General features: G+C 47.1%; 2 protein-coding genes across 3 annotated transcripts; both read right to left on the bottom strand.

Moving 5' to 3' along the window:
* Window positions 1-6,681: 6,681 nt before the first annotated feature.
* Window positions 6,682-11,514, bottom strand: CUNH9orf153 (chromosome unknown C9orf153 homolog). Its single transcript, XM_021180384.2, has 5 exons — window positions 11,460-11,514; window positions 10,811-10,992; window positions 8,847-8,945; window positions 7,788-8,283; window positions 6,682-7,065 (listed from the first exon to the last, which is right to left on the bottom strand). The coding sequence occupies exons 3-5, from the start codon at window positions 8,916-8,918 to the stop codon at window positions 6,824-6,826; spliced, it is 810 nt and encodes a 269-aa protein (XP_021036043.1). The 5' UTR covers window positions 8,919-8,945; window positions 10,811-10,992; window positions 11,460-11,514; the 3' UTR covers window positions 6,682-6,823.
* A 5,652-nt stretch (window positions 11,515-17,166) lies between these two features.
* Spata31d1 (SPATA31 subfamily D member 1) lies at window positions 17,167-24,248 on the bottom strand. 2 transcript variants are annotated; one of them, XM_021180956.2, is made up of 4 exons: window positions 24,097-24,248; window positions 22,075-22,117; window positions 21,165-21,225; window positions 17,167-21,046 (listed from the first exon to the last, which is right to left on the bottom strand). In XM_021180956.2, the coding sequence occupies exons 1-4, from the start codon at window positions 24,130-24,132 to the stop codon at window positions 17,269-17,271; spliced, it is 3,918 nt and encodes a 1,305-aa protein (XP_021036615.1). In that variant the 5' UTR covers window positions 24,133-24,248; the 3' UTR covers window positions 17,167-17,268. The 2 variants fall into 2 exon arrangements, with proteins under 2 accessions (XP_021036615.1, XP_021036614.1); XM_021180955.2 differs by lacking the exon at window positions 24,097-24,248 and adding an exon at window positions 22,890-23,134.
* Between the last annotated feature and the right edge of the window lie 782 nt (window positions 24,249-25,030).

Genomic DNA, 25,030 nt, shown 5'->3' with positions numbered 1-25,030 from the left:
TGGCTCTGTGTGGTTCACTCAGGGAATCCCCAGTAAGCTAAGGCTTGCCTGAGTCTTACACTATGACTCTCTAACCTAAGACTTGCTTTTGATATTAAAGATTTACAACAGTAAAAAGGTTAAAGACCACTGCTTTTGAAAAGGTCAGCTCAGGAACTTTGGGAAGGTCATGAAACCCTTGTCCCTCTGGAAGGGAGAGGCTAATTAACATTTCCCAGACCACAGGGTTGGAACCGACCTGCGGGTGAGGACACTTTCCGCAGGGCAGGATGGACCATTGCCCACCTTCAGACAAGGGAAGTCCTTGTCACCTCATTCCCTAAAGACCAATCAGTTTAAAGGGTGCACTGTTCCACCAATCATATTGTGCCTAGTTGCTGATGCTCTATTCTGCCTCTGGAAACCATATACAGGCACTGTGGGTGGCCACCTCTCCTTTGGTTCTGGGACGACCCCCAGTGCACTGGAACAATAAATTCCTCTTGCTTTTTGCATCAATCACAGCTCCACGTGGTTCACTCAGGGGGCCCCCTGTAAGCTAAGGCTCCGGGGAGTCTTACACCTTAAAGATATATTTAGCCTTGTTTTTGCTACTGTCATTAAGTTATAATGTAACCTCTTTGTTTGCTAATACATTGAAGAACAAGTAATTAAAAACAAGCACAAAGCCGGGCGTCTACAAAGTGAGTGCCAGGACAGCCAGGGCTACACAGAGAAACCCTGTCTCAAAAAACCAAAAAAAAAAAAAACAAGCACAGATATCTAACTCAGATATGCTTAATAGACACTAGCTCTCCATCTTGTCAGAAATCTGTTAAATATAACGTTAAATGCTTAAACTTATTGTGACAGGCAGAGACTCCCAAATTCTAACAGTGACCCCTCCACCAAGGTCTCTGAGATGATATGGACACAGCGACAGGACTCAACCTGGATTGTGGTATGAAAACCATTGGGAATCACTGCTTCATAGTCTTGCCCATTGCCAGGGCTCTGTCTAAACTCTGGACAAATAGAGGACACCTGGATGGTTACATGTCTCATATTTCCTAAGACGAGGTGAATCATTTCTGCCTCATTCCTCCTCTACAGGAAAAAGCCTCTCATCTTCTGGGCCTGAAGGCCAGACTGACTCTGCCTGAGTTGTGATGGAGACCACAGGGACCTGGGAGAATTGTCTAGGTAGTGGACTATTGACCAATCTCTGTCATTTTAATTAATATATGGCATCTAGATTATAATATATTCTTCCAAGCTTTCTGACTACATTGACAGCTAAGCTAGCTGCAGCTTTACAGCTAGAAAACCGACCACTAGCTTCTTACCCCAAGGTAATCTACCACTATATTAGCTCATTGGTCAATTCATTAACTAGTTAAGATTACCAGATCTCTTATCAAAGACAGGCAGGTTTGTCTTGCCCACAGGCTTCATGATAAAGGAGACACAAGTTCAGATGTGACCTTTTGAACACACGGCCTTCTGCTGCTTCCTTAACTAAACTCAGTTTCCAATGACTAAATGCTTCCTATTTTTTTCCCCTTGTTATGCCACTGTCCTAACATTAATCAATAGAGTTCTTATAAATCAGCCTAGCCTAATAAAACATTTCACGATACGATCCACTTTTATAATCACAAGTTCAAATTTTAAGTTTCCTTCAGTTATCTTCTAACCATAGACTTAAGGAGTTTCTCATGCTAAACCATATGCTTGGCTATCATAGTCACATGGTCATCAGAACTTTTAAGTTTCCTTTGATTGTCTTTTAAATGTAAACTTTAAAATGTTTCTCAGTTTGCTAAATTTATATTTATTCAGTTTCCTAGACAGAAGAAAAACAGCCCCTCTGGCTCCTTCTGCTCCATTAAAGGGTTTTTTTTTTTTTTCCTTCCTTAATCTCACCTTTAAGACTGTTCATGCTGTTAGCAAGCTTATCACTTCTATAAACTTATAAGCTCTAGGAAATGCACCGAGATCTACATCTCATGGACCAAACAGACTCCATCTGGATACGTACGCCTGCCTAATTTCACACTTGCTATTTATTCCAGAGGGTGGGATTCCTCCCCTGTTCCCTGGTTTGGGGACTCTCCTCACCCCACCCACCAAGACCTAACAGTTTCAAATGTACATTTAAGAAAAGTTTTTCTTTCAAACCTACATAACTTTTATTGTGTGTGTGTGTGTGTGTGTGTGTGTGTGTGTGTGTGTTTCAGCACCTTGCCAAGTCCAGGCATTTACTCAAAATCTACATCCAGGACAGCTCCAGAGAAGCAAAAGATGTTCCAGTTTATTCTCACAAACACAGACATCTCTTCTTGACCTGCTCCGTCCTGCCCACAGATGGTCCTACAGACCCAGGACAGCAAGGAGACAATCAACTCTCCTAAGACTGGACCAACACCCACATACCCATCCCCATAGTCTTAGTTTTCCCAAAGACACTTCATCCCAAAGTCAGAAGGAAGCAACTAAAGATCACAATGACCCTATTTCTGCCGCACCACCACCTGTTTCTAGTTTCCCCGTTTTTTGAATTAAACCAAAATGGAGGAATGTTGGCAGTCCTTCTATCCTCTGCCCAACAGTTACCTAGCAACAGTCAGGTAGGCCTGGCTTGCTCTAAAAGGGACTGTTTGGCCTCTCTCTCTCTGACTTTTTCTAACTCTCTGACTCTCTGCCCCTTTTCTCTCGCTGACCCCTTTCTCCCTCTCTCCCCTTCTTCCTCCTCCCCTTCTCTCTCCATGTGTTTCTGGCTGATCTCTTTCTTTCTTTCTCTCCCTCTCTCTTTCTGCCTCTACTCTCTTCTAAATTTTCCTTCCCATGCCCTCAAATAAACTCTAATCTAGGCTAGACCCTTTGTATGGCTGGTATCTCGGGGAGGAATGCCTCAGCACGGGCTGGCTAAAGTACCCCCTCCCCTCTCACTGCACCATACCACACTCTATAATACATAGCCTTGGTTTTATAAAACACATCAGTATTCTTCCATGCCACAGCCCATGCAATAAAGCCACCGAACCAACACAGAATGAAGATTGTAAAACCATGTGCCAATACATTCTTCTTCCGTTAGATGTTTGCTCTTAGGTTTTTGTCACAGCAACAGAAGTCCAACACAGATACAAAGACGGGGCCGAAGAATCATTATCACTTTTTCTTGGTGAATAATTTTATTGTGCTAATAAAAGAATGTTCCCGGGGAGTGGGTGGGTAGGGGAGTGGGGGTGGGTGGGTATGGGGGACTTTTGGGATAGCATTGGAAATGTAAATGAGGAAAATACCTAATTAAAAAAAATTGGGATTCAGGGGCAAATACTTGATATTAGAATTGCAAGCTGTAATTTTCTTTTTGTACCATTAAACTTTGTATTCACATTAAAAAAAAAAAAGAATGTGTCCACGTTTATCTGAGATGCAAATACATATTTTTAGATATGAGGGGCAAAATTGCATTAAAATATGTCAGCAGACACAGCAAAATGTAGATGAAATGATGGACTTTTAAAAAATTATTTTTTTCGAGACAGGGTTTCTCAGGAGCCTTGGCTGTCCTGGAACTGCTCTGTAGATCAGGATGGCCTTGAAAACTCACAGAGATCCACCTGTCTCTGACTCCTGAGTGCTAAGATTAAAGGCAAGCATCACCACTAACTGGCCACAATGGGCTAAAACTTTAATAACTTAAAATTGATGTTGCTTTTATATCATGCAATTTTTTGTCATTTTATGAATATTTGCACTATACAATTTTGTTGATGTCTTAGGGTTTTACTGCTGTGAACAGACACCATGACCAAGGCAAGTCTTATAAAGGGACAGCATTTAATTGGGGCTGGCTTACAGATTCAGAGGTTTAGCCCATTATCATCAAGGTGGAAACATGACAGCATCCAAGCAGGCATGGTGCAGGAGGAGCTCAGAGTTCTACATCTTTTTCTGAAGGCTGCTAGTGGAAGATTGACTTCCAGACAGCTAGGACAAGGGTATTAAAGCCCATGCCCACAGTAACACACCTACTCCAACAAGGCCACACCTCCAAATAGTGCCACTCCCTGGGCCAAGCATATATAGACCGTCACATTGACTTTTATGTATCTTTAACATTTTGGTAATAAAATAGCAAGAAATGGGGCTGCAGGTGTGACCCAGTCAGTAAGTGATTCCCATGCAAACATGAGTACTTGAACTCAATCCACAGCACCTATGTTAAAAAAGGAAGGGAGGGAGGGAAGGAGGAAGGGAAGGAGGGAGGGAGGGAGGGAGGGAGGAAGGAGAGCATTGTGGGAATAGTAATCACACTTATGTAGAGCCCTTTGTGCTGTCATTGGTACTACTGACACAGGGTCTCACTGTGTTGCTCTGGCTGGCCTAGAACTCAAGAAATCTGGCAGCCTCTGCCTCCCAAGTTTTGGTATTACAGCCATATGCTGCCATTCTCTCTTTTAAAAAAAAATGCAGTCCTACTATGCATCTTAATTGGTCCCCACGCTTATTTTCTTCCTGTGGTCTTGAACACTGGGTATGCAGGCATGTGCTACCATTCTTAGCTTAATCACATTCTAAAATTAAATCCTGGGTTATGTCCTAATGTGTGGTGACACTACGTACAAAAGTCATGTAGCTCTGTCAGCTACTTAACCGGCTCTGCTGTGTTGCTGGCATTTCTCCTGGGTTCTTCTCACTGACCTCGCTTTACTAGAACTCGTTTTGTTTGATTGAAGACAGTAAGCACTGTAAGGTTCTCATATATTTAAATGCATTTATTTGACCTCTAGCTCTTTGAAGGGAGTTTGAACATTGGCTTCCCTCCATCTTTTTGTGTGAGGCCTTTGCCTTCCCGTGTTTCATGCTTATTAAGCTCCACTGCCCACTGATGTGTTTGAGTGAAACTGGCCCTTCTTTGGAAGATTCTGTCTCCTTTACTGTTGAATGCTCTGCAGTTTGGCTACACTGCTGCCAGGGGTGGTATTAATTTCTAAATTCTTACTAGTAACATGATAAGAGTCCTCATGTGTTTCATCATTTCTGTACAATTGTGCAACTTTGTTATTTTTTTCTTTTTCACTCCTGGGGATTGAACCAGGTGCCTTGTCCAGTATAGATAAGTTCTCTGCCACTAAGCACTCTCTTCCATCTCTTTTCTTCATATTATATAACAAAATGTTTGATGCTGAGTTAAATCACTTCCTTTCTATTTTGTTGTCTTGTGCTTTATCTATTTACTATACCAGCCAGATCTTTCATAGTTCCTTTATTATGTATCAACAGCTAGAAGCTTGCCAGTACAGCCTTCTCAGTCATTAGCAGGTCTCTTCAGAATGACCAAGATTTGGGGGGCTTAAAGTGGGGATTATTATTACTATTTTAATTATTTAACTTTTACTTTTAAGATATCCAATTTGTTCTTTTTTCGGGTCATCCTGTTCTCATTTTATGGTTGCTCTGTCCTTCCTAACTTTGAGTAACTGATAGTTTTCAAATTGATCTCTATATTCATCTTAAATTCTTCTCTTAGTGTGTCGTTCAATTCTTTTTTTATGGTGATGGAATTACCATGTATTTAACTGTGGGAGGTGTAGAATACCGGGGCTTCAGCTTGAAAACTTGGGTAGGCAAGAAAATTTTATAGTGTTCACAGCCGTCGCCATTCTAACATCAGCGTTGCCTCTCGGTTGCCGCTCTCCAGATAAGGAGAAGGGGGCTAAATAAGGAGGTGGCCATACCATGGCTCACACAAAGTGAGCATGCAAACCCACCGGAAATAACTGGCTACAAAAGCCGCTCGCAAGAGTGCGCCGTCTACTGGGGGGTTGAGTGCGGCGTGAAGAAACCTCATCGGTTCAGAGCTTAGGTAAGGTGCATTCCGTGAAATCAGAGGCTGTCAGAAGTCCACTGAACTTCGGATTCGCAAGCTCCCCTTTCAGCGCCTGGTGCGAAAAATTGCTCAGGAATTCAAAACAGATCTGTGCTTCCAGAATGCAGCTACTGGTGTTTGTAGGAGGCAAGTGAGTCCTATCTGGTTGGCCGTTTTGAAGATACTAGCCTGAATGCTATCCGTGCCAAACATGTAACAGTTATGCCAAAAGATATCCAGCTAGCACGCCGCATACATGGAGAACGTGCTTAAGAGTCCACTATGAGGGGAAACATTTCATTCTCAAAAGGATTTTTTTTTCCTCTCTTCTTCCTGTTATCAGTGGTTCGGAATGTTAGATATTTTTTCCATGGGGTCAAAGGTACCTAAGTATATGATTGCGAGTGGAAACATAGGGGACAGAATCAGGTATTGGCAGTGTCTTCACGCTCCTTTGTGTGTGAATTTAATATAAATGCAAGATTTAAAGCATTAGTACAAGCAAAATGTTTCAGTGAACACATTTCAACAGTTCAACTTTATAACCTGCTGACATTTTCTGGACAATGCCAGCATTTGGATTTTTTTCTTAAATAAGTAAATTTCTTATTGATGGCAAAAGAAAGAAACGAAGAAAGAAAGAAAAAAGAAGGAAACAAACAAACAAAGGAAGAAAGAAAGAAACCGTTGTAAAGATCCATTTTTTGATTGAGAGCTATTTTTGTGTATCCACCAAATGGTCCCTTCACCTGCTGTTCAGATGGGCATCGCACGTGTGAACCAGGGTAACATTAGCAGATCCATTGGAAATTTTCCTCCACACAATCATTTTAATGTAGGCTTTGCACAGATATTGCATAGGAAAGTGGATCGCATAGGAAAGTGGATAGCATGCTTTTCTGTTTCTTGTATTGACTCTGGGTTCCCAAGTGCAGCTATCCACATCTAGAATCTTTCAGTAGACTAGGCTTCCCACTTAACAGAATAGTGGCCCAAATCATCGTACTCGACCTGGGGATAAACCACCAGTGTCTTACGAACTAGAGGCGGGAAGATAAAGCCAGGCATGTCTCGGCTCTCTATGAATCTCTTCTCACTGTTGAACTCTATGTCCATGAAAGAAAACATCCTGGGCATTTTCCCCCATGTCGCAAGCCCCTTGAAATACCTCCACTGGAGGTCTGCCAGGTCCAGGAACTGCTTTCCTACAAAGAATCATGTTTTGAAAGAGTCACACAATAGCACACTCCATAGGCAGAATGCATTTCCAGTGAGCTGAGGCTCATTCAGTCCTGTTGTGTTTGTCTGTTGTTTTATTTATTTGTTTGTTTGTTTTTAACTAGAGTTTCTGTGGAATGTCAGAGACTACACAAGGAACACAACAGTGTGTACAACAGGTGCCGTTCAAGTCCAGGGCTCTGAGGAGCCGCTCTCAGAATGGCCCACAGTCACCTCTCAGATAATGGATGTGAGTCTTGGCCCTGGATTCTCATATTTTATTCTTTTGTGGTTCTCAGGGTTGAACTCAAGACCATGAACATGCTAGATAAGTGTTCTATCATGACTAACTCCCTCCTGCTCATCTCTGTGTCTCTGTGTCTCTCTGAATCTCTCTGTCTCTGTCTCCCTCCCTTCTTCCCTCCCTCTCTCAGGTTTGGTCTAGATAAATTGCACAGGCTAAATTGCCCATGTTAGCTTTGAACTAATGGCCCTCCTACCTCAGCCCCTGGGACAGGTATATACCATTCACAGGATGGAAATTTAAAAATGCTTTCCTTGATTTCATTGCCATCATAGGCAGCAACAGCATTAGCTGCAAACCCTAGACTGTGCTTCACACAGTCTTCTCTGGAAATCTGCCTACATTCTCAGTGAGGTTTGTACCCCACCCCACCCCACCCCCCACCAGGTGAGCTTCTTTTATTACCTGGCTCTGAGCAGACAGGGCTTACTGATTTTTCTTCGAAGAACAGCCTGCCCGGGGTAACGGAAGACAAGAGAAGTTTCCGGAATGTGGTGCTTTGAATCCTTTTCCTGAAGTGGTGTGTTGGAGCGACTACGGGCACTTCGTCTCTTAAACCATAAGGAAAGTCGAGTATAGGAGGAGGGATACCGGCCTGGGCCAGTCTCTGCTGGGAGCTGTATACCTGATCCAATGGGGCAATGTAACCCATTAACAGACTTTGGTGAAGTAGATCTGACATGGACGGTGACCTCTGCTCCTTTTTCTTAACCGCAGTCTGTATGACCACAGGGAGGCGCTCATTGCCACTCACAGTCTCAGAGCTGCCTAATGGTGAGACATTCAGGGTTTTCTCAAGGGTTTCCTGAGCTTCCTTAAATGATGTGCCACAGACTTTTTGGAGATTAGATTTCTTGTTCTCATTATTAAAATTCTGAAGAGATGTATATAAATCTGACAGCTGGGCGGGGGGGAGAGAAGGAATGGAAGTCATGAGATCAATGAACACGCGATAATCTATCTCAACAGAAGCATTCCTCTTTGCAAGGTGTCGTTCTCTCAGTAAACCGCATCAGTAGCGGAGCATAGAGAGCAGGAAGCAGAATGGCAGGTTCATCATCCAAAAGACAGATTTAAGACACATCCTTTAAGGCCATTGCTAAAGAAATAAGTTGTTGGGCTGGAGAGGTGGCTCAGTGGTTAAGAGCACCAGCTGCTCTTAACAGAAGACCTAGGTTTGATTCATAGCACCCACATGGTGGCTCACAACCATCTGTAACTCCAGTTCCAGGGCATCTGACGCCCTCTTCTGGCCTCTGTAGGCACCAAGCACACACTTGGCGCCCATAAGACAGGGCACCCACACACATAAAAGGTGTTCCTGCTTTTAAATGAAGTCACTGAAATGAAGCTCTGGTGCCCCAGGCAATGCCCAGGCACAACTGTGTGCATTCATGATTTGATCTCATGTGGTTCTTTAATGTAAGTTGTCTGCGTGTGGTATCATAGCTTCTAAATGCTTACCAAACATCGGTGGGGAGTCAGCGATCCCCTGCTGTCACGTGCCCTCCCAGTGTTCCGTCTGGAGGAGGACATTGTGCTAAGATCTGATTCCCCACACCCCTGAAAATGGAACAAAGGAGAAGGTCAAAATCAAAGGTTAAAGGTCAGGCAGAGTGACAGGAGAAGTTGTGCTGCGGTGTCTGTCGCTTAGCAACATATTGTGGATGTGGTAGATGTGACACTTTAAAGTTGTACGATTTTATGCTTCGTTTGTTTTCTTTCTTTTAAAGATTTATTTATTTATTTATTATATGTAAGTACACTGTAGCTGTCTTCAGACACTCCAGAAGAGGGAGTCAGATCTCGTTACGGATGGTTGTGAGCCACCATGTGGTTGCTGGGATTTGAACTCCAGACCTTCGGAAGAGCAGTCAGGTGCTCTTACCCACTGAGCCATCTCACCAGCCCTCGTTTGTTTTCTTACTGGTCTATGTTAGTGGAGTCAATCACGTTTCAAGTAGCCATCTTTGTCTTAGCACTCCAAATACTCATAGGAAATATACGCTAGGCTTTAATCTTAGCCCAAAGCATACTGCATGCTCTGCTTTATTTTCTTGCCTAATGTTTTGATTGATTATCCTTCACCTAAGGAAAAGACTCATTTGCCTCCTTACCCACAGAAAGTATTCATTTAGGAGAAAAAAAAAAGCTCATAACAACAATAACAAAAAAAGAAGAAGAAGAAGAAGAAGAAGCTCTGACCATTTCATGGGTGGAATTGAAACAGCCCCAGAATTCACACAGTTCCTGCATCAATAAGTTAAGTATACGCCCACATCTGACTCCAGTGGGTCTTCTGTGTGGCATCCACTGCTAACCAGTGGCCCAGTTTGAGTGACATAATGTAAATGGTGTTGTCTGGGTCCTGTGGGGCTTTCTGGGCTTTTCTCCACATTTTCAAAAGCCTGTGCCTCCGTACAGAGATGGTTTTTCTTCATGAGAGTCCAGGTGGGACCAAAGCCTGCACCAACCAGTAAACACGTAAGAAAGTTGATTTGGTTAACTTAGCCTCAGACCTGCCTCCAGATGACTAGAACCATCCAAGCTGAGTCCAAACAGAGGGAATATCACCCTGCCAAACCCTATATTTGGGGAGATTATCACATAGTGATAAATACAGACAGACTTGACAGTAAAGAGTCAGTAGACACAAGAAGCATGGAAAGGCTTGTGTTACTGGCTGTCCGGAGTTGGGGAGCCTGCAGGTTCTGAGATAGGCTCTAACTCCATGCTGAAGGAACACTCTGACATAGAGAGAAACATACTGATGAAATTTAGAAACTAAACCCTAATGTTAATTGCACAATATGAGTTTATCTGCATAGGAGATAAAGCCAGTGATGTAGTTTCTATAGGAGAGAAAATGCATGCAGTGAAGAAGGACTGGCAACTGGCTAAAGGGCTTTAAGACAAGCCTAGAATCAATGGGCTGGGGTGCAGGCTTGGGCCTGTGTGCCATCTACAATCATGTGGTGTGCCTATGAAAGTTTCTGACGTTCTGAAACTTGAGGCAGGGCATGGAGAAGAAAAGGAAGAGAAAATGTTTCTGGGGCAGGCAGGCAGGGTAGGAGAGAACAGGGTGAATCAGAAATGGTAAAATTTCATGCTGTAGGATTTATGTAGATCTGGGGGTATGGCTCCATGATAAAGCACATGCCTGTGCCTAGCATGCACGAGGTCTTAAATTCAATCTCTGTGATGCAAATAAGTAAGTTAGCTAATTAAGTCTGTCATGGGTAATTGGGCATTTGGAAAGCACAGACAGAAAGGTACAGGCTATCCTGGGGTACATAGTAAACCCATTTCAAGAAAAGTAGGAGGATGGAGAGAAAAGAAGGTGGAAGAGGAGGAGAGAGGGTGAATATGGAATCAATCTGCTTAATATTGGGATGCCAAGCTCCATGGGTGGTCCCCAGGGATTGTACCTGCTTAGGGACTTCTTGGTTGGATGGGTGGTGTCCTTAATATTGCCAGGCCTGCCGTGGCAGGGAGAGTTCGTTCCTGCAGCGTAGGTTGGAACCCAGTTTGACCTTACACTTCTTTTCATCTGTCACAAATCGTATTCCATCATGGTTCAAAGGAGGTAGCTTGCTCACGAACTCTAGCTCTGGAAAACACAAAAGGAAGCTCTACTGTGTCACTCTCTTCCCTTTGCAGCCTCTCTGGTCGTTAGGCTAGGCAACCTGCATGATGGATATGGGGCAAGGAGGACCCCAGGCAATGGGAGTGGACCAAAGTCATGCCTAAGTATCTGTAGGAACAGGTATGGAAAGGATGGAGGAGGCCCAGGGAGCTGAGGAGCTAAGGCAGAGGGCTGGTGGTGGTGACAAAGTAAAGCCTCAGTCATGGTGGCTGGATTCTGCTTTCTTCACGCAGCCTCAGAAGAGGCAGTGTGTCCTCATCCCTATGGAGGGAATGACCCAAACACCGCCACGTGTCACCATGTAGCTTTGAGTTCTTGCCTCTTTCTCATGCCTCCGACAAGTGCAGCCTGGCTACCACTGTCACCCTTCTATCACAATGCCTCATGACAATGTCTATCCCTGCACTACCACTTGGATTCCCACAGTTCACCTTTGTCAATAGTCTCTGAAGTCCCAGCCTGAGTGTCATTCCCCTGGTAGGTCCCAGGCCCAACTGAAGTATGATAGTGCTTTAGTGGAGGCCAAGTAACGAAGTCACTGTTCATTGTGACATTTGGAAATCCTTCAGGTCACAGAAGTGACTGTTTGACAGTAAGGGCGGGGTTGGGTTTGGTAGAGAGTGAAAGGTGGAAAAGCACTTCTTCTACGAGCATCTAATTGCAGATGTGAGACTGAGACATTACACTTCCTCACTGTAGACTTTACCCCAGCTCTTGCTGTCAACATGCAAAGGAGACCCTGGAGCTTTGAGGTGCTTTTGCAGTGTGAACAGTTGGGGGAGTGAGTTGTATAGCCCTGTTCTGGTCTCTCCATTGGCAGCATCACTGTAATAACCCGCTATGATCTGAGTGTATTGCGAGTCCCTGTGCTACGTGCCAGTATAAACTCCTCTCCTAAGCTGTGTCAATGAAACCCTCCCCAGGGAACCATTGGCCTGCACGACAACTGTTCTTCTGTCAGTTTCCCTTGCTTCTGCAGAGGACAGTGTGCAGTACATGCTGTGGTTACACTTCGGTTTTACTCTGATAATTCAGTCTGAAGATCTTCCAGGTCATTATCTAAAGGTCTCCCTCTTTCATGGCTACACATATCCCTGAGAAGGTTTGATTTTTTTTTTTCACCTAACCTTGTGTATGAGCGGTATCTGGGTTTTCTTGTCTGCCACAAACTTTGTTTACTGGCTGTTGGAGAAGTGAGCCAGACCCAGTGTTCTGGACCTGGATGCAGGACTTACTAAGTTTATAGAGGATCCGTCCTTGCATGTAGGGTGTTGGGTGTCTTGTGTCTATTGTTCGATAAAGTACCATGACCAAACAGGCTGGGGAAGAAAGGTGTCTTAGGGTTTTACTGCTATGAACAGACACCATGACCAAGACAAGTCTTATAAGGACAACATTTAATTGGGGCTGGCTTACAAGTTCAGAGGTTCAGTCCATTATTATCAAGGTGGGGGGAAACAGGGAAGTGTCCAGGCAGGCATGGTGTAGGCAGAGCTGAGTGTTCTACATCTTCATCTGAAGGCTGCTAGTGGAAAACTCACTTCCAGGTGGCTAAGATGAGAGAATTAAAGCCCACACCCACTCCAACAGAGCCACACCTCCTAATAGTACCATGCCCTGGGCGGAGCATATACAAACCATCACAAAAGGGTTTATTCCAGCTTATAAGTTATAGTGCATTACTGAGTGAAGTCAGGCCAGCAACTCAATGTAGAAGTGAATCAGAGGCCATAGAGAAGTACTACATACTGGTTTGCTTCCCATAGCTTGTAGCCTGTATTCATATATCATCCAGGAGCACCTGCCCAGGACTGGCCATCCATACTGAGCTGGGTCCTTCCACATCCAAATACAAGCCCTTCTCATGGAGGCGTATTCTCAGTTAAAATTCCCCCTTCTAGGATATGTTCATTTTGACAAAATGATTGACAAAAACCAACCAGCCCAGAGGTCAGTGGGTCATTTTAAGGAACATCTTGTCCATCATTATTTACCTGACTGTAGAATGCTTGTCCTCTGTGTTCTTCTGTACAAGATTCAGTAAAAATGTACTGGGAATGTCTGCACGAGATGATGTGAGTTCTCGGCTATCTGTTCCTCCTACTTCCCCAGCCAGAGTCCTTCAAGAGCTGGATGGACCAGAGAGGGTCAAACCTGCAGAGAGGGTGTAGATTTCAATAAACATCCTGATTCTAAAACCCTGGCTGGGGAAGTGGGTTATCATTTGTGGGTACAGGACCTGACCATCCGCTTGGCTCTGAGGTATAGACAGCCTTAGGGTTGGGAGATGACTTTCCGTCAGGCTCTCTCCATTTCTGCAGCTCTTCCTCATCCTGATTTCACCCGGCTTCCTGCCCATACGCCGTCTCCTCTGGTCTGTTAGAGGCTACAGTAAGATCAAAGGCAACACGAGGCACACAACCCAGAAAGCTCCCCCCTTCTTCGTAGATCTCTGGCCTTTGTTGTTTTATTTTTCTGTAGAACATGATTTTAATATTTTCAACTGTTAATATTCAACAGACAGAATAACTATTTTAAGATATATTTCATTGTTATGTCTCCCTTTTCATTTCTGATTTTATTAATTTGGATACTGTCTCTGTGCCCTCTGGTTAGTCTGGCTAAGGGTTTATCTATCTTGTTGGCTTTCTCAAGGAACCAGCTTCTGGTTTGGTTGATTCTTTGTATAGTTCTTTTTGTGTGTGTGTTTTTTTTAAGAACTTAAAGACTTTTTTCATTAGATATTTTCTTTATTTTCATTCCAAATGTTCTCTCCTTTCCTGGTTTCCCCTCTGAAAACTCCCTATTCCATCTCCCCTCCCTCTGCTAACCAACCTACCCACTCCCACTTCCCTGTCCTGGCATTCCCCCACACTGGGACATCAAGACTTCTCAGGACCAAGGGCTTCTCCTCCCATTGTTGTCAAAAAGGCCATCCTCTGCTACATATGTAGCTAGAGCCATGGGTCCCTCCATGTGTACTCTTTGGCTGGTGGTTTAGACCCTGGGATCTCTGGGGGGTACTGGTTGGTTCATATTGTTGTTCCTCTGATGGGGCTGCAACTCCTTCAGCTCCTTCAGTCCTTTCTCTAGCTCCTCCACTGGGGACCTTGTACTCAGTCCAATGGTTGGCTGAGAGCATCCACCTTTATATTTGTCAGGACTGGAGCATGGCTGAGAGGCACTGGCAGAGCCTCTCAGGAGACAGCTATATCAGGCTCTGTCAGCAAGCACTTCTTGGCATCCACAATAGTGTCTGGGTTTGGTGATTGTATATGGGATGGATCCCCAGGTGGGGCAGTCTCTGGATGATGTATATGTGAGTACACTGCTGCTGTCCTCAGACACACCAGAAGAGGGCATTGGCTCCCATTACAGATAGTTGTGAGCCACCATGTGGTTGCTGGGAATTGAACTCAGGACCTCTGGAAGAGCAGGTAGTGCTCTTAACCACTGAGCCATCTCTCCACCAGCCCTGTCCTTTGGAGTAAGCAGGCATTTTACCACACACAAAAAGCACCAATAACCCTGCCCTGTGTTTTAGAGGGTTCTTCCCTTATGGACAATTAGAAGCTTGTTCTAGTTTCCCATCAGAATGATTTCCTTACGTCTCTGGGTGACACCAAAGCCTGAGGTTTTACTCGTCTTCCTCCAAAAGGAACGGAGGCTGCTGGGTGAATGTTTCCTGCCTGAAATCTCTTGAGGCCTTCCTTAAGGGGAAAGAAATGGGGCTGAAATCCTGGTGGTTAGAATGGGAAATAGAAATATCACTGAGACGGATTTGAAAGGATTTAACCCCGTGTGAGCATATGCAGGAAATACAGGGAGAAGTCAAAGGTCCGGATCTCCAGAAGAGGGGCACAGGTTATGGTGATGTCCCAGGACTGGCTGAATGGCAGCACAGGTGACAGGCTGAATGACAGATGTGAGAGAAGGGGTGGCAGGGCAAATCATTGGCTCAACTGGCTCCGTGGATAACTGGGTCTACGTGTATCCTGCAGTTCTATCCCCTCTGGAGCCTCTGCCCACTCAGCACTCTTTCTGATGCCCTGTGACTCTGTCCCTGCAATGGCTGGTGACATACCCTGGAAGGAGGACATGAAGAGACAGTAGACTGGAGCAGCAATGGAAATATTTGTTTTAACACCCGCAAGACATCTCTACCGTGGAAATATACACACATCCTAGCATCTTGCCTGGCATTTTGTCTCTTTCTTCCCTTGAGACCTGCATGTAAAAAGGCAGAATTTTGGTGAGAAGAGCACGTTAACCCATGGAATCTGTGCTCGCTCTCTTCACTAGAGAGACTTGAACTGCAGGTGAGAGAGAGTTCTGTGGTTCCATGCAGATGGAGGTGTCATCATGTGCAGTGCATACACTATCTTAGTCAGGGTTTCTTTCTTTTTTAAAAAATAATTATTTATTTATTATATGCAAATACACTGTAGGTGTCTTCAGACACCCCAGAAGAGGGCATCAGATCTCATTATGGATGGTTGTGAGCCACCATGTGGTTGCTGGAACCACATGGTCTGAACTCAGGACCTTCAGAAGAGTAGTCAGTGCTCTTAACCACTGAGCCAGCTCTCCAGCCCTCCCTAACCAGGGTTTCTATTCCTGTACAAACATCATGACCAAGAAGCAAGTTGGGGAGGAGAAGGTTTATTCAGCTTACACTTCCACACTGCTGTTCATCACCAAAGGAAGTCAGAACTGGAACTCAAGCAGGTCAGAAAACAGGAGCTGATGCAGAGGCCATGGTGTGATGTTGCTTACTGGCTTGCTTTTACTGGTTTGCTCAGTTTGCTTTCTTATAGAATCCAAGACTACCAGCCCAGAGATGGCACCACCCACAGTGGGCCCTCCCCAAGTTGATCACTAATTGAGAAAATGCCCCACAGCTGGATCTCACAGAGGCATTTCCCCAGCTGAAGCTCCTTTCTCTGTGATAACTCCAGCCTGTGCCTAGTTGACACACAAAACCAGCTGGTACACTCATTCAGTACATCCTCATTGAGCGTGGATGGCAGCTGTTGTATCACCTTCCCTGAAATAAGGACTGAGGCCTGGCACAGGCTGACCTAGTTAGTGATGCTCATACTTTGACACCAGAAAGCTCTGTGGTATTGTTAGCGGCCTCGAGAAAATGCCAACCGGATGGATCAGGCGGTGCAGTGAAAGTATTGTGTTGTTGGGATCTTGGGATGAGATCTGAGTGCTTACACAGCAAGCTCATTTACTTCTTTACGTTATGCTCAGATGGACACCCACTCATGCTGCATCAGTGTGAAAATGACCTGGCTGCCTGGCGGACATTGCTCCCGTTGAAGGCAGGGTCACAGTTTGACTTAAAGAACGATCTTCTATACAGGCTGAAGAAATAAGTGGGGAAGGGAAGTCATTCCCACGGGTGAGATAGTCCGGTAAGCGTGTCTCACCAGCGAGTGTGCATAGCAGGAGGGAGATGCTGCCTCCTGTTCAACTTCTATTATACATAGTTCGACCTAGGGCCAGAAGGAGCACCCACAAGGTACATCTTAGATCACTAACAGCTGTTCCAAAACTGTGCACTGAGTCACCGTACGTCCTGGTCAGGCAAGGATAACATCATACAAAAATATGGAACAACCTCATACAAAAGCTGTTCATTTCCAAGAATATGGGACAATAGAGGGAAGGTGTGATCAGTCACATTGTTATTGAGGTTACAGTAAGATGTAGGAAGTGGATCATGCTTTCAATAAGAGCCATGGGAAGCTCTAGTGTCTCCTTCCTTCCTTCCTTCCTTCCTTCCTTCCTTCCTTCCTTCCCTCCCTTTCTTCCTTCCTGCCTTCCTCTTTCTTTATGAGTACCAGAAGAGGGCATCAATTCCAGTACAGAAGGTTGTGAGACACCATGTGTTTGCTGGGAATTGAACTCAGGACCTTTGGAAGAACAGTCAGTGCTCTAAACCACTGAGCCATCTCTCCAGCCCCTTGAGTCCTGTTTCTTAAGCATAAGACTTGTTATCTAAATCCTCTGTCGCCCATGGGCTTACACACACACACACACACACACACATACACACTCACACACAAATTTACAGAAAATTTATTAGCAAAGGAATAAGACTATTGTAAGTAAAAACATATGCCCATGAAAATCTTTTATTCTTTTTTTCTTTTGTTAATGGAAACAAACCTCCCAACAGCGCCTTCCACACAAAGAAGGGCAGCAGGAGGGTCCCAGCCAGCTTTATGTCTACAGAGAGGACTTTGGTGGAGAAGCACATACAGGGGAGGTCTCCACCCTCTTAGCTTTTCCTGTAGGGCCATACCTCTCAAGGGCTGTCTGCCCCTGTCCTGGGCTGCAGGACTCAGCCCTTGGCACTTGAGAGCAGGAACTTCTGCAGCATAAGTGGGGCAGCCTCTGAATAGGTTCTGCCTGAGCCTGCAGGGGCACCTCCTGCTGAGCTCCTTCAGACCTCATGAGGGGAGACACAGGGGCCTGGAGACAGGGGGTGACTGTCCCATGCCTGTGCCCCAGCTGCTTCCTTAGGACCATCCCAGACTCCCTCACACAGTTCTGAGCTTCAGGGTTCCCACAAAACTCACTTCTCCCTTTGATGGGGCTTGTGCCCTTTCCAGATGCTAATGGAGAGCAGCCCTTGGCCAGTGACTTTTCCTGTCCTTTGTGTTTCTTCCCAGGGGACAGCCTCTGCCAGAAGCCCTTCACCTGGCTGGTGAACTGATTTTTCTGAGGCTGACTCTTAGGTGTCAGTGCTGGGGAGGCTGTGAGTCCTTGTGTCTCCTCTGGTGCCCTGGCCTGAACACAGTGTCCCTTCCCTGTGGTCTGGGATGTCCCTAAGCCTGCATCCCCTCCCCCAAACTTTCCTGCCTCAGTTGCCAGCTGTGGCAATCCCCTGGCAGCAGGGAGACAGTCCTTGTTCTTGCTCTTGCCTGAGACATATGCAGGGACCCAGGGACCCTGCCGCGACTCCATGCTGATGCCCACAGAGGGCATGTGCACGTGCAGCACCTGAGAAACTGCCATGTCCCCACCGGAGGGGCCCTGGGGTTTGGAAGTCATTTCTTGTGGGGCAAAGGGCGTGGCAGGCAGGTCTGGCACTTGGTTGTGTGTCCTGCCCTCTGAGTTCGGCTGGACTTCTGTGGACACCTGACTTTTAGAGTCAGGGCTCTCAGAGTTGTGGGAAATTGTCATTCCCTGCGGGGACTGACATGCAGTCACAGGGCTCCCTGGGGAGCACAGGTCTTGGGTGCCTTTCAAGCTCTTAGTGGACTGTGGGTGAAGACCAGGGAGTTGCTCTCCCTTGTGTAGCTCTGTGGAGCCCTCAGCCTTGGAGCTGTCTTCCCAGCTTCTTCTTTCTTCCTGAGACCCCTGTGTGTTGGTGCTGGAAGCCAGTCTCTCATGTGTTGGCCTACCTGGGCTCATGGGCATCTCTGGGCTAGGTCTGTTATGTGATCCAGACTGCTGCACGTCACCTTTGTCTGCCCTCCTCGGTGTCCTGTGCTGGGTCTGCTCTTTGCCCCTTGGGGCTACGCTAAGGTCTCTCTCTACACCCACCTTCTTGTTCTCAGAGGCTGGCTGGCTGTGGCCCACCAGCGAGGCAGCAGGGAGAGGCTTCTGTTGGGTGGGGACTGAATTCACTGTCCCCATTCTATCTCCAGTAGTGTTTCTCCGGAGGGACCAGGAGGACTTGGCAGAGTCTGCTCCAGAAACTTTGTGGGCTTGAACGTGGAGCTGAGGGAAAGGCTGAGACGGCTCTGCTTTTGTGAGGTCAGATTCTAAGGACTCCTCAACCCTTTTTGGGAGGCCAAATGCCATCCTCCTGCGGAAGGCTGTGATGTGTTCTTCCAGCGTCTTCTCTTTGCTAGGACTAATCTCTAAGCTGTGGGGGTGCCTAGTCCGTGAATCCTCCTCACATGCCAATGGTGCCATCTGTCTGGGGCAGGTCTCAGGTGGAGGCTGTGTCATGTCCCGTGAATGCCTTGAGCTGTCCACAGCACTAGGCATCTCACTCCCACTAATTTCTTTAGTGTTCTTGCCCAGACGTTTTTGCAGGAAAGTTTCACATTCTTTCTGGCACTGTTTGACCCATGAAGCCTTTGAAATGTTTCCAGACGTATTTCCTAGCTGAAGTTCTGGGTCTGTCTCAGAATTAGAATGTACAGTGCTCTTTGTAGCTCCACAGGACTTACATTGTATGGGATCTTTTTGGTTTATCCCTGGACGGTGTCTCTGAATGTTGATGTCTTTTTCCTGTGGAGGGTGACTCTCTAAGGGCTTCTTACAGGACCTTCCTGATTGGCTTACCCCAGAGCTTGGTAGGTTTGTGTTGGCATTAAACTTATAGGGAGACACCCATGAGAGTCCATGGGTGTCCCTTGGCTTGGGGGCCTCAGGAATTTCTGAATGAGGACTCAAGAATGACAGAGACTCAAGGATCCTGTGGGGCAAGCCCCAGTGGCGTTGGATGAGTCTCTTTCGAAGATGGTGTTCGAGTTTCCTCTCGAGTGTATGGCTGAGAGGGAAGTCTCCAGGAAGAATTGTCTTGGGAGCATGGACCTTGGATGAATTTCTGGTTGAGGAGATTTTAGGAGGTGGGGGACAGAAGCTTTCTTGGAATTTTTCGGCTAGAGTGGGTAAACCCAAGAAACTTTGCAGCGCTTTTTGCAATAGGTTGTATTCCAGCTGTTGAATTTCACATGGGGTGAGAGGCTGTGCCTCATTCTTCAGGCTATGAAGACGCACCCCACATATCCCAAGCTGGGACTGAGGAGAAGGTGGCAGGAATTGGGCTAGGGATTGAGGCTGGGCCTTAGAGTTGGCAAGGGAGTCAGGCATGATCTGAGACTGAGGTACAATCTGCCCTTGTTGGTCACTCTCAGGCAAGGGCAGAGGTATGAGGTAAGTAAGATTGGAAGAATGACTGCCTGTGGAGGCCTGAGCCACTTTGTTGAAATAGTCCCTTCCTGGGTAACTGTTACCTGTGTTGGCAGCCTCATGTTTCAGGGACTCACTGTGGAGAGAAGGGAGACCCCAGAAGAGCTGGATGTCTTTTATCTCTGACTGGCCTTCAGAGTTCTTCAGATGAGAGGGCTGCTGGAGTAGGTGAGGGTCCTCTGGCTTTCCCTTTTCATTACCCAAGAGGTGGGAGACTTCCAAGTTCTCTAGACCAGCAGTTGATGCCGAGATTTCCCCTGAAGTATTTGATGGCGTTAAAAAAGATATTGCTTTCTCCCTTTTAAGTTTATACACAGTGCCATCAGCATCCCCTTCCGCTTGCTTCGTAAAGAGTGCTAAGACATCGGGGCTGGGAGACAAACAGTCCCCAGGCTCCACAGCATAGGCCTTTGTGAGTCCCTGGTATGAGCCCTGAGAAGCATAGGAGTCTGATGGAGGAGGCTGATGGTTAATAACATGTGTCGAATTTGTCAGGGACTGGTCTTCAGCACTGAACTGTGGCCGGGAGGATGCTGGCTCATAGATAGTGCTTTTGGCAGTTGAGACACTGGGGGGCCGCTCCCTAGGGCTTTCCACGGGAGGCTTGGGAACTTCTGCTTGGAGAGCTAACTGTGCTTCCTGAGTGGTGTTTGGATGTAGGTGTGGAAAAGAGGCAAGCGTTCTGCGTGGGGTGTGGGCCGGTAACACTGCAGGGTTTAAGGAGGCAGCAGCTTGTGGTGACAGAGAGGCACTGAGCGATATGGGAGGAGATACACCATCCAAAGGAGTGATTTGGTTCTGCAAGTGGATGGAGAGAGAAGTGCGGGGAGGAGTTTCTGGAGCTGGGTGTCCTGGTTGGTTTGCAGGAAAGTGAGGGGGTAGAGCAAGCGAAGCCTCCGAAGCCTCCGTCAGGGGAGCTGTAGACGGCAAAGAGGACACCGAGGCAGCACCGTCTTCCAGGGGAACCTGAGAGAACAGGTGTCTGACCTGAGTGCTTGCTTTGTTACATACGCGACAATGGGGATCTGGGCATAGCAATTGCCGAAAGCCCGTGGGATCATATGGCTTGTCCGGGCTGTAAGGAGAGAGAAAGGTCAGAGAGCTTTAGTCAAGTCCGGCATGTGAAAAAGCAAGCCTGCTGGCCAGGGTAGAGAGCTGAGGGGAGGGGCCAGGACAGGAGGGGAATGGGTCACCTTTGTAGGACTGTCTGCAGCCTCCTTCCTTCCTCAGGGTCTCTCGGGCCAGCTTTCCTCCCTGGAAAATGGAGAACACGTGTACTCCAGAAGGAGGGTAGAAACGGAGGCTCACAAGGCAGTCCTTTCAGAAAAGACATTCAAAGGGGCTGGAGGGATGGCTCAGTGGTTCAAAGCCCTTGAGATTCTTCTAGAGGACTCGGGTTCAGTCCTCAGAACCCACATGGTGGCTCACAACGACCTTTGGGTCCAATGATAGGACAGCGGATGCCCTCTTACAATCTCTAAGGGCTGTGGTACACAGATGGACGTGCAAGGAAAACACCCATCACACGTACTAAATATCTAGATCGTTTAAAACGGAAGAAAAGTATGTAGGAGAACCTGCAGATGGTAACAAGTGCTCTGTGGGAACACTCAGGACAATCACACGTGTGTGTGTGTGTGTGTGTGTGTGTGTTTGCGTGTGTGCGCACATGGGGCTCATTTGCTAATCCCCCCATCCTCCACCCCCTGTGTTGTTTCAAGTGCCTTTCAAAACCACTGCAGGAAACGCTGCTCAGTGATTTCCTCATAGCTGTCAGCTCCCGGGAGGGAAACAGGGGGACACTGTCAGGAGACTTAAGCTGTGCTTCAAAGCAGCCAGTACCCGCCTGCACGTCCCACAAGATCCCTGAAGGGCCATGCCTGTCTCCCTGCTCCTTCTACAGCCAGGGGGCAGAACTCCATGCTCTGAGAAGCTGTGCCCACTGCTTCAAGCGTGAGGGAGTAGAGGGGACTCAACTCTATCTTGGGTTGATCTTGTGAATGGGAGTCTTAGGAGTGACATCTTCAAATCATGGACCTGAAAGTTCATAGAAAGGACATCAGGCGGATGCTGGAATGGTGACATTAATAGGTGGACACCTACGTTTAAATGCTTTCCTTTGTTTGCGCCTAATGCTGGTCTGCCGCTGTAAAGAAAAGAGAAACGCAGTGAGCACTCGAGACTTCTTTGTACTGCTTCTCTTTGTTGTATATTCAGAACTCCTAACCACATTATCCTGAGGTCTATTGAATAAATGAGATTTATGCATTCATTTTACTAACTTTAGAAGTAATCACTTATTTTCACTGCTTTTCTCTCTGGGAAAGTAGAGGAGACCACGATAATGTCCACACTTGGGGGGATCTCAACCAAAAGTCTTCTTGATAGCATGGAGTCTGGAGCCAGCATTGACATCTCTGCTCTCTCCAAGAGCTGTGTGTGAAGCTAAAGACCATGCTCCAGGCTCTAATCAGAGGCCTTCAACACGCAGCACTGTGATCCTGACCAGTTCACCGTTGGGGGGGGGGTAGGGGAAGGGACAGGTAATGGGGGAGTGGATCATGGGATCACTGTCAGGAGAGGCTGGTCTCATGCTCAGAACCCAAAGACTGGAGCCAAGCCACTAGGACCAGTTTCTTACTTTGTCCTGGAAGCTTCAGCCACACACAGATAGGAAGGTGGATGTGGGCTCCAGAAGGGAACCTTAGTCCTCCCTCTCATACCTCTCTTCTTCTCCCCTCTCTACCTCCCCTCCTCTCCTTTCCCCTTCCCTCTTTTTTCCCTTCCCCTCTCCTCTCCTCTCCTCACTCATTCATCTCAGACATCCCTCTGACAGCCAAGCTCACCCCACAGCCAGAGGACAGAACTACAGCCCAGCAGTGAAGAGTCTCTCTCGGGAACTCACCATCCTTCCTTACCTTTGGGGTGTATTTCTCTCTCCATAGCAAGTGTATAAGCAGTTTCAATATCAGGTACAAGATGTACAGAAGCAGTAGCCCCAGTCCACTCAGAAGAGTGTAGTTGAGGTCTATGTGGTAGGAAGCTGAGCCTAGGGTCAGCCATGTCTCAGTGAGGCCATTCAGAGCGGAGAGAATCTTCTCCATGGCAGCAACAGCATGGCTGCCTGAGGTGTCTGAGGCTGAGGGTTCCTGAGCTTGACTAGAGTCCCAGGCCTACCTCACAGAGCAGGGCAGAGTCACAAGGGTTTCTGAGGGCGGGGAGGAGGGTGTGTCTCCAGTCCTTCCCCACCCCCAGGAGCTCCTCAGAGCCCTCTGCCCAGCCCTGCTGCTCCCTGTTTCCCTTGCTGTTTGGAGAACTTGATTTGGACCTCAGCTGTGCTGGGACCACGTGGTGCCTGGGATTTTGCTTTGCTGAGATATTCACAGCCTTGGCAACTAGGCCCTTCTCACATATGCGCTATCTGCAGAATGGTTATTCCCTCTGCCTCATCCCCCCCCCCCCAAGGTCCATTGAATATACCCTGTTCCCCAACCCACTCCATTTCACCCAGTACATTTCAGGTCCTTCTTTCTTCCTGCCTGTCCACCCCATGTCCCCTAAATCTGCTGCTCCCTGGATTTTAGTCTGCACTGTATCTGTGCCCTAGTCTAGTCTGCCTTTCTTGGCATGCCAGACTGACACTGACCACACGGACCCTATTCAACCTGGCATGCCCTGCTTGCCAACACAACCTAAAGGGTGGCTGCAGGAAACACAGCCCATCCTGCTCCTCAGTCCATCCCAGTCTACCTTCTTTCCAGCCACCCCCCTCCCTGGTAACTCCCACTGCCCCTTGCCCATGTCCCCTGTCCTAAAACCTTCCCATCCCCCAGGCCACACCAGAGTACTTCTTCAACCCAACCTAGTCCTCAGGGTCTATGACAGCTGACATCATCACTGTCTTCCGTGAGCTCTCCTGCCAGCCCTGCAGTGTTCCAAAACTCACGTTACCCATGATTCTCCCCGGTATATCCTGTACATGCCCATCACACCTGCCCTCCAGGTTGTGTGTGCCTCTCCAGCTCATTCTGGATCATGCCCCCTGGATGCCTGCATACCCTGGCCCGACTTACCCTTGACTCTTGTCCTGCAGCTCAAATAGTTCCGCCATTGCCATCGCATTACCTTGACTCCCTCGGTATGCTCTGTCCCTCGTCTCATAGACCCACGGTCTCCTTTTCCTACTGCCGCTGTCTGTTCAACCAACACACATCTTTCCTCCACTCGCCCCACTTCTTCTCCATTGTTCCTAGAGCACCCCACTCTATAGCCGCTGCTTTCGCACCCAGACCTTGAAAGAAAATGAGATTTTGTATTTTGTGATTCATGTAAAAGGGTTGTCTATGAGCCCGCGGCCTGGGGCCGAGAACAAAGCAGAACAGACAGGGCTGTTGTTAAGACATTCCTAAGAACAGCTTGATTGTACAAGCAGGGCTATCTTGTCTGGGTCAACACCACCTGGCTGGAACCTCCCCTCTGTCTACTGCCCCTTGATGCCAGGTAAAGTCATACATCAACTGGTTACTATGTGAACAAAGATAAGCCCCCAGCCCACAGGAACAAAGTCATGATGCCCTTTTGCTGACATGTAATCTTTCTGTTAATGCTTAAATAAGCCAATAGTGTGTCACTATGCTGAATTCCACACCCCTAAGCCCCTTACCGCATAAAAACCCCTAGCTTTCGAGCCTCGTGGCCGACATCCTTTATCTCCTGTGTGGGATGCATGTTGATCCAGGGCTCCGTCATTAAACGTCCTCATGTAATTACATCAAGAGATGGTCCTTCGTGATTTTTTGGGTGCACGCCGAATTGGGAATTGGGTGGGGGTTTCCCCACTAGGTCTAACAACCTTACTGTTTGTCCAGCTCACCTTCGTGATCCTGTGTACCACATTCCCCTCCTGACCCCACTCTACCCAGCATGCTGTTCTCCAGCTCAGAGTCTACCCACTGAGTTGTGTTTTCCGGTTCCCCCTAGCGGAACCAGCATCTTCCTCTTCCCACTTCATCCCATTGTGGTGGTATCTCCTGGCCTATTGCCCACTCTGGTCCAGCCC

Source organism: Mus caroli, unplaced genomic scaffold (genome assembly GCF_978045245.1).
Source record: "Mus caroli unplaced genomic scaffold, Mus_caroli_1 scaffold_15, whole genome shotgun sequence".
NCBI lineage: Eukaryota > Metazoa > Chordata > Mammalia > Rodentia > Muridae > Mus > Mus caroli.
The sequence above is the reverse complement of the archived record's forward strand: the minus strand, read 5'-3'. Positions and strand labels throughout refer to the sequence as shown.

Excerpts from the sequence above, each read along its gene's own strand:
- CUNH9orf153 (XM_021180384.2), bottom strand. The coding sequence starts at position 8,918 with ATGTCCTCCTCCAGACGGAACACTGGGAGGGCACGTGACAGCAGGGGA. Across the intron at positions 8,284-8,846 it reads TGACTCCCCACCGATGTTTG|CTGTCAGATTTATATACATC; the intron begins GTAAGCATTTAG and ends CCCCCCGCCCAG. Across the intron at positions 7,066-7,787 it reads CCCTGTCTGCTCAGAGCCAG|GAAAGCAGTTCCTGGACCTG; the intron begins GTAATAAAAGAA and ends GATTCTTTGTAG.
- Spata31d1 (XM_021180955.2), bottom strand. The coding sequence starts at position 23,075 with ATGGAGAAGATTCTCTCCGCTCTGAATGGCCTCACTGAGACATGGCTG. Across the intron at positions 21,226-22,074 it reads ACAAAGGAAAGCATTTAAAC|GGAGGAAAGCTGGCCCGAGA; the intron begins GTAGGTGTCCAC and ends TCCATTTTCCAG. Across the intron at positions 21,047-21,164 it reads CTGCAGACAGTCCTACAAAG|CCCGGACAAGCCATATGATC; the intron begins GTGACCCATTCC and ends CTCTCCTTACAG.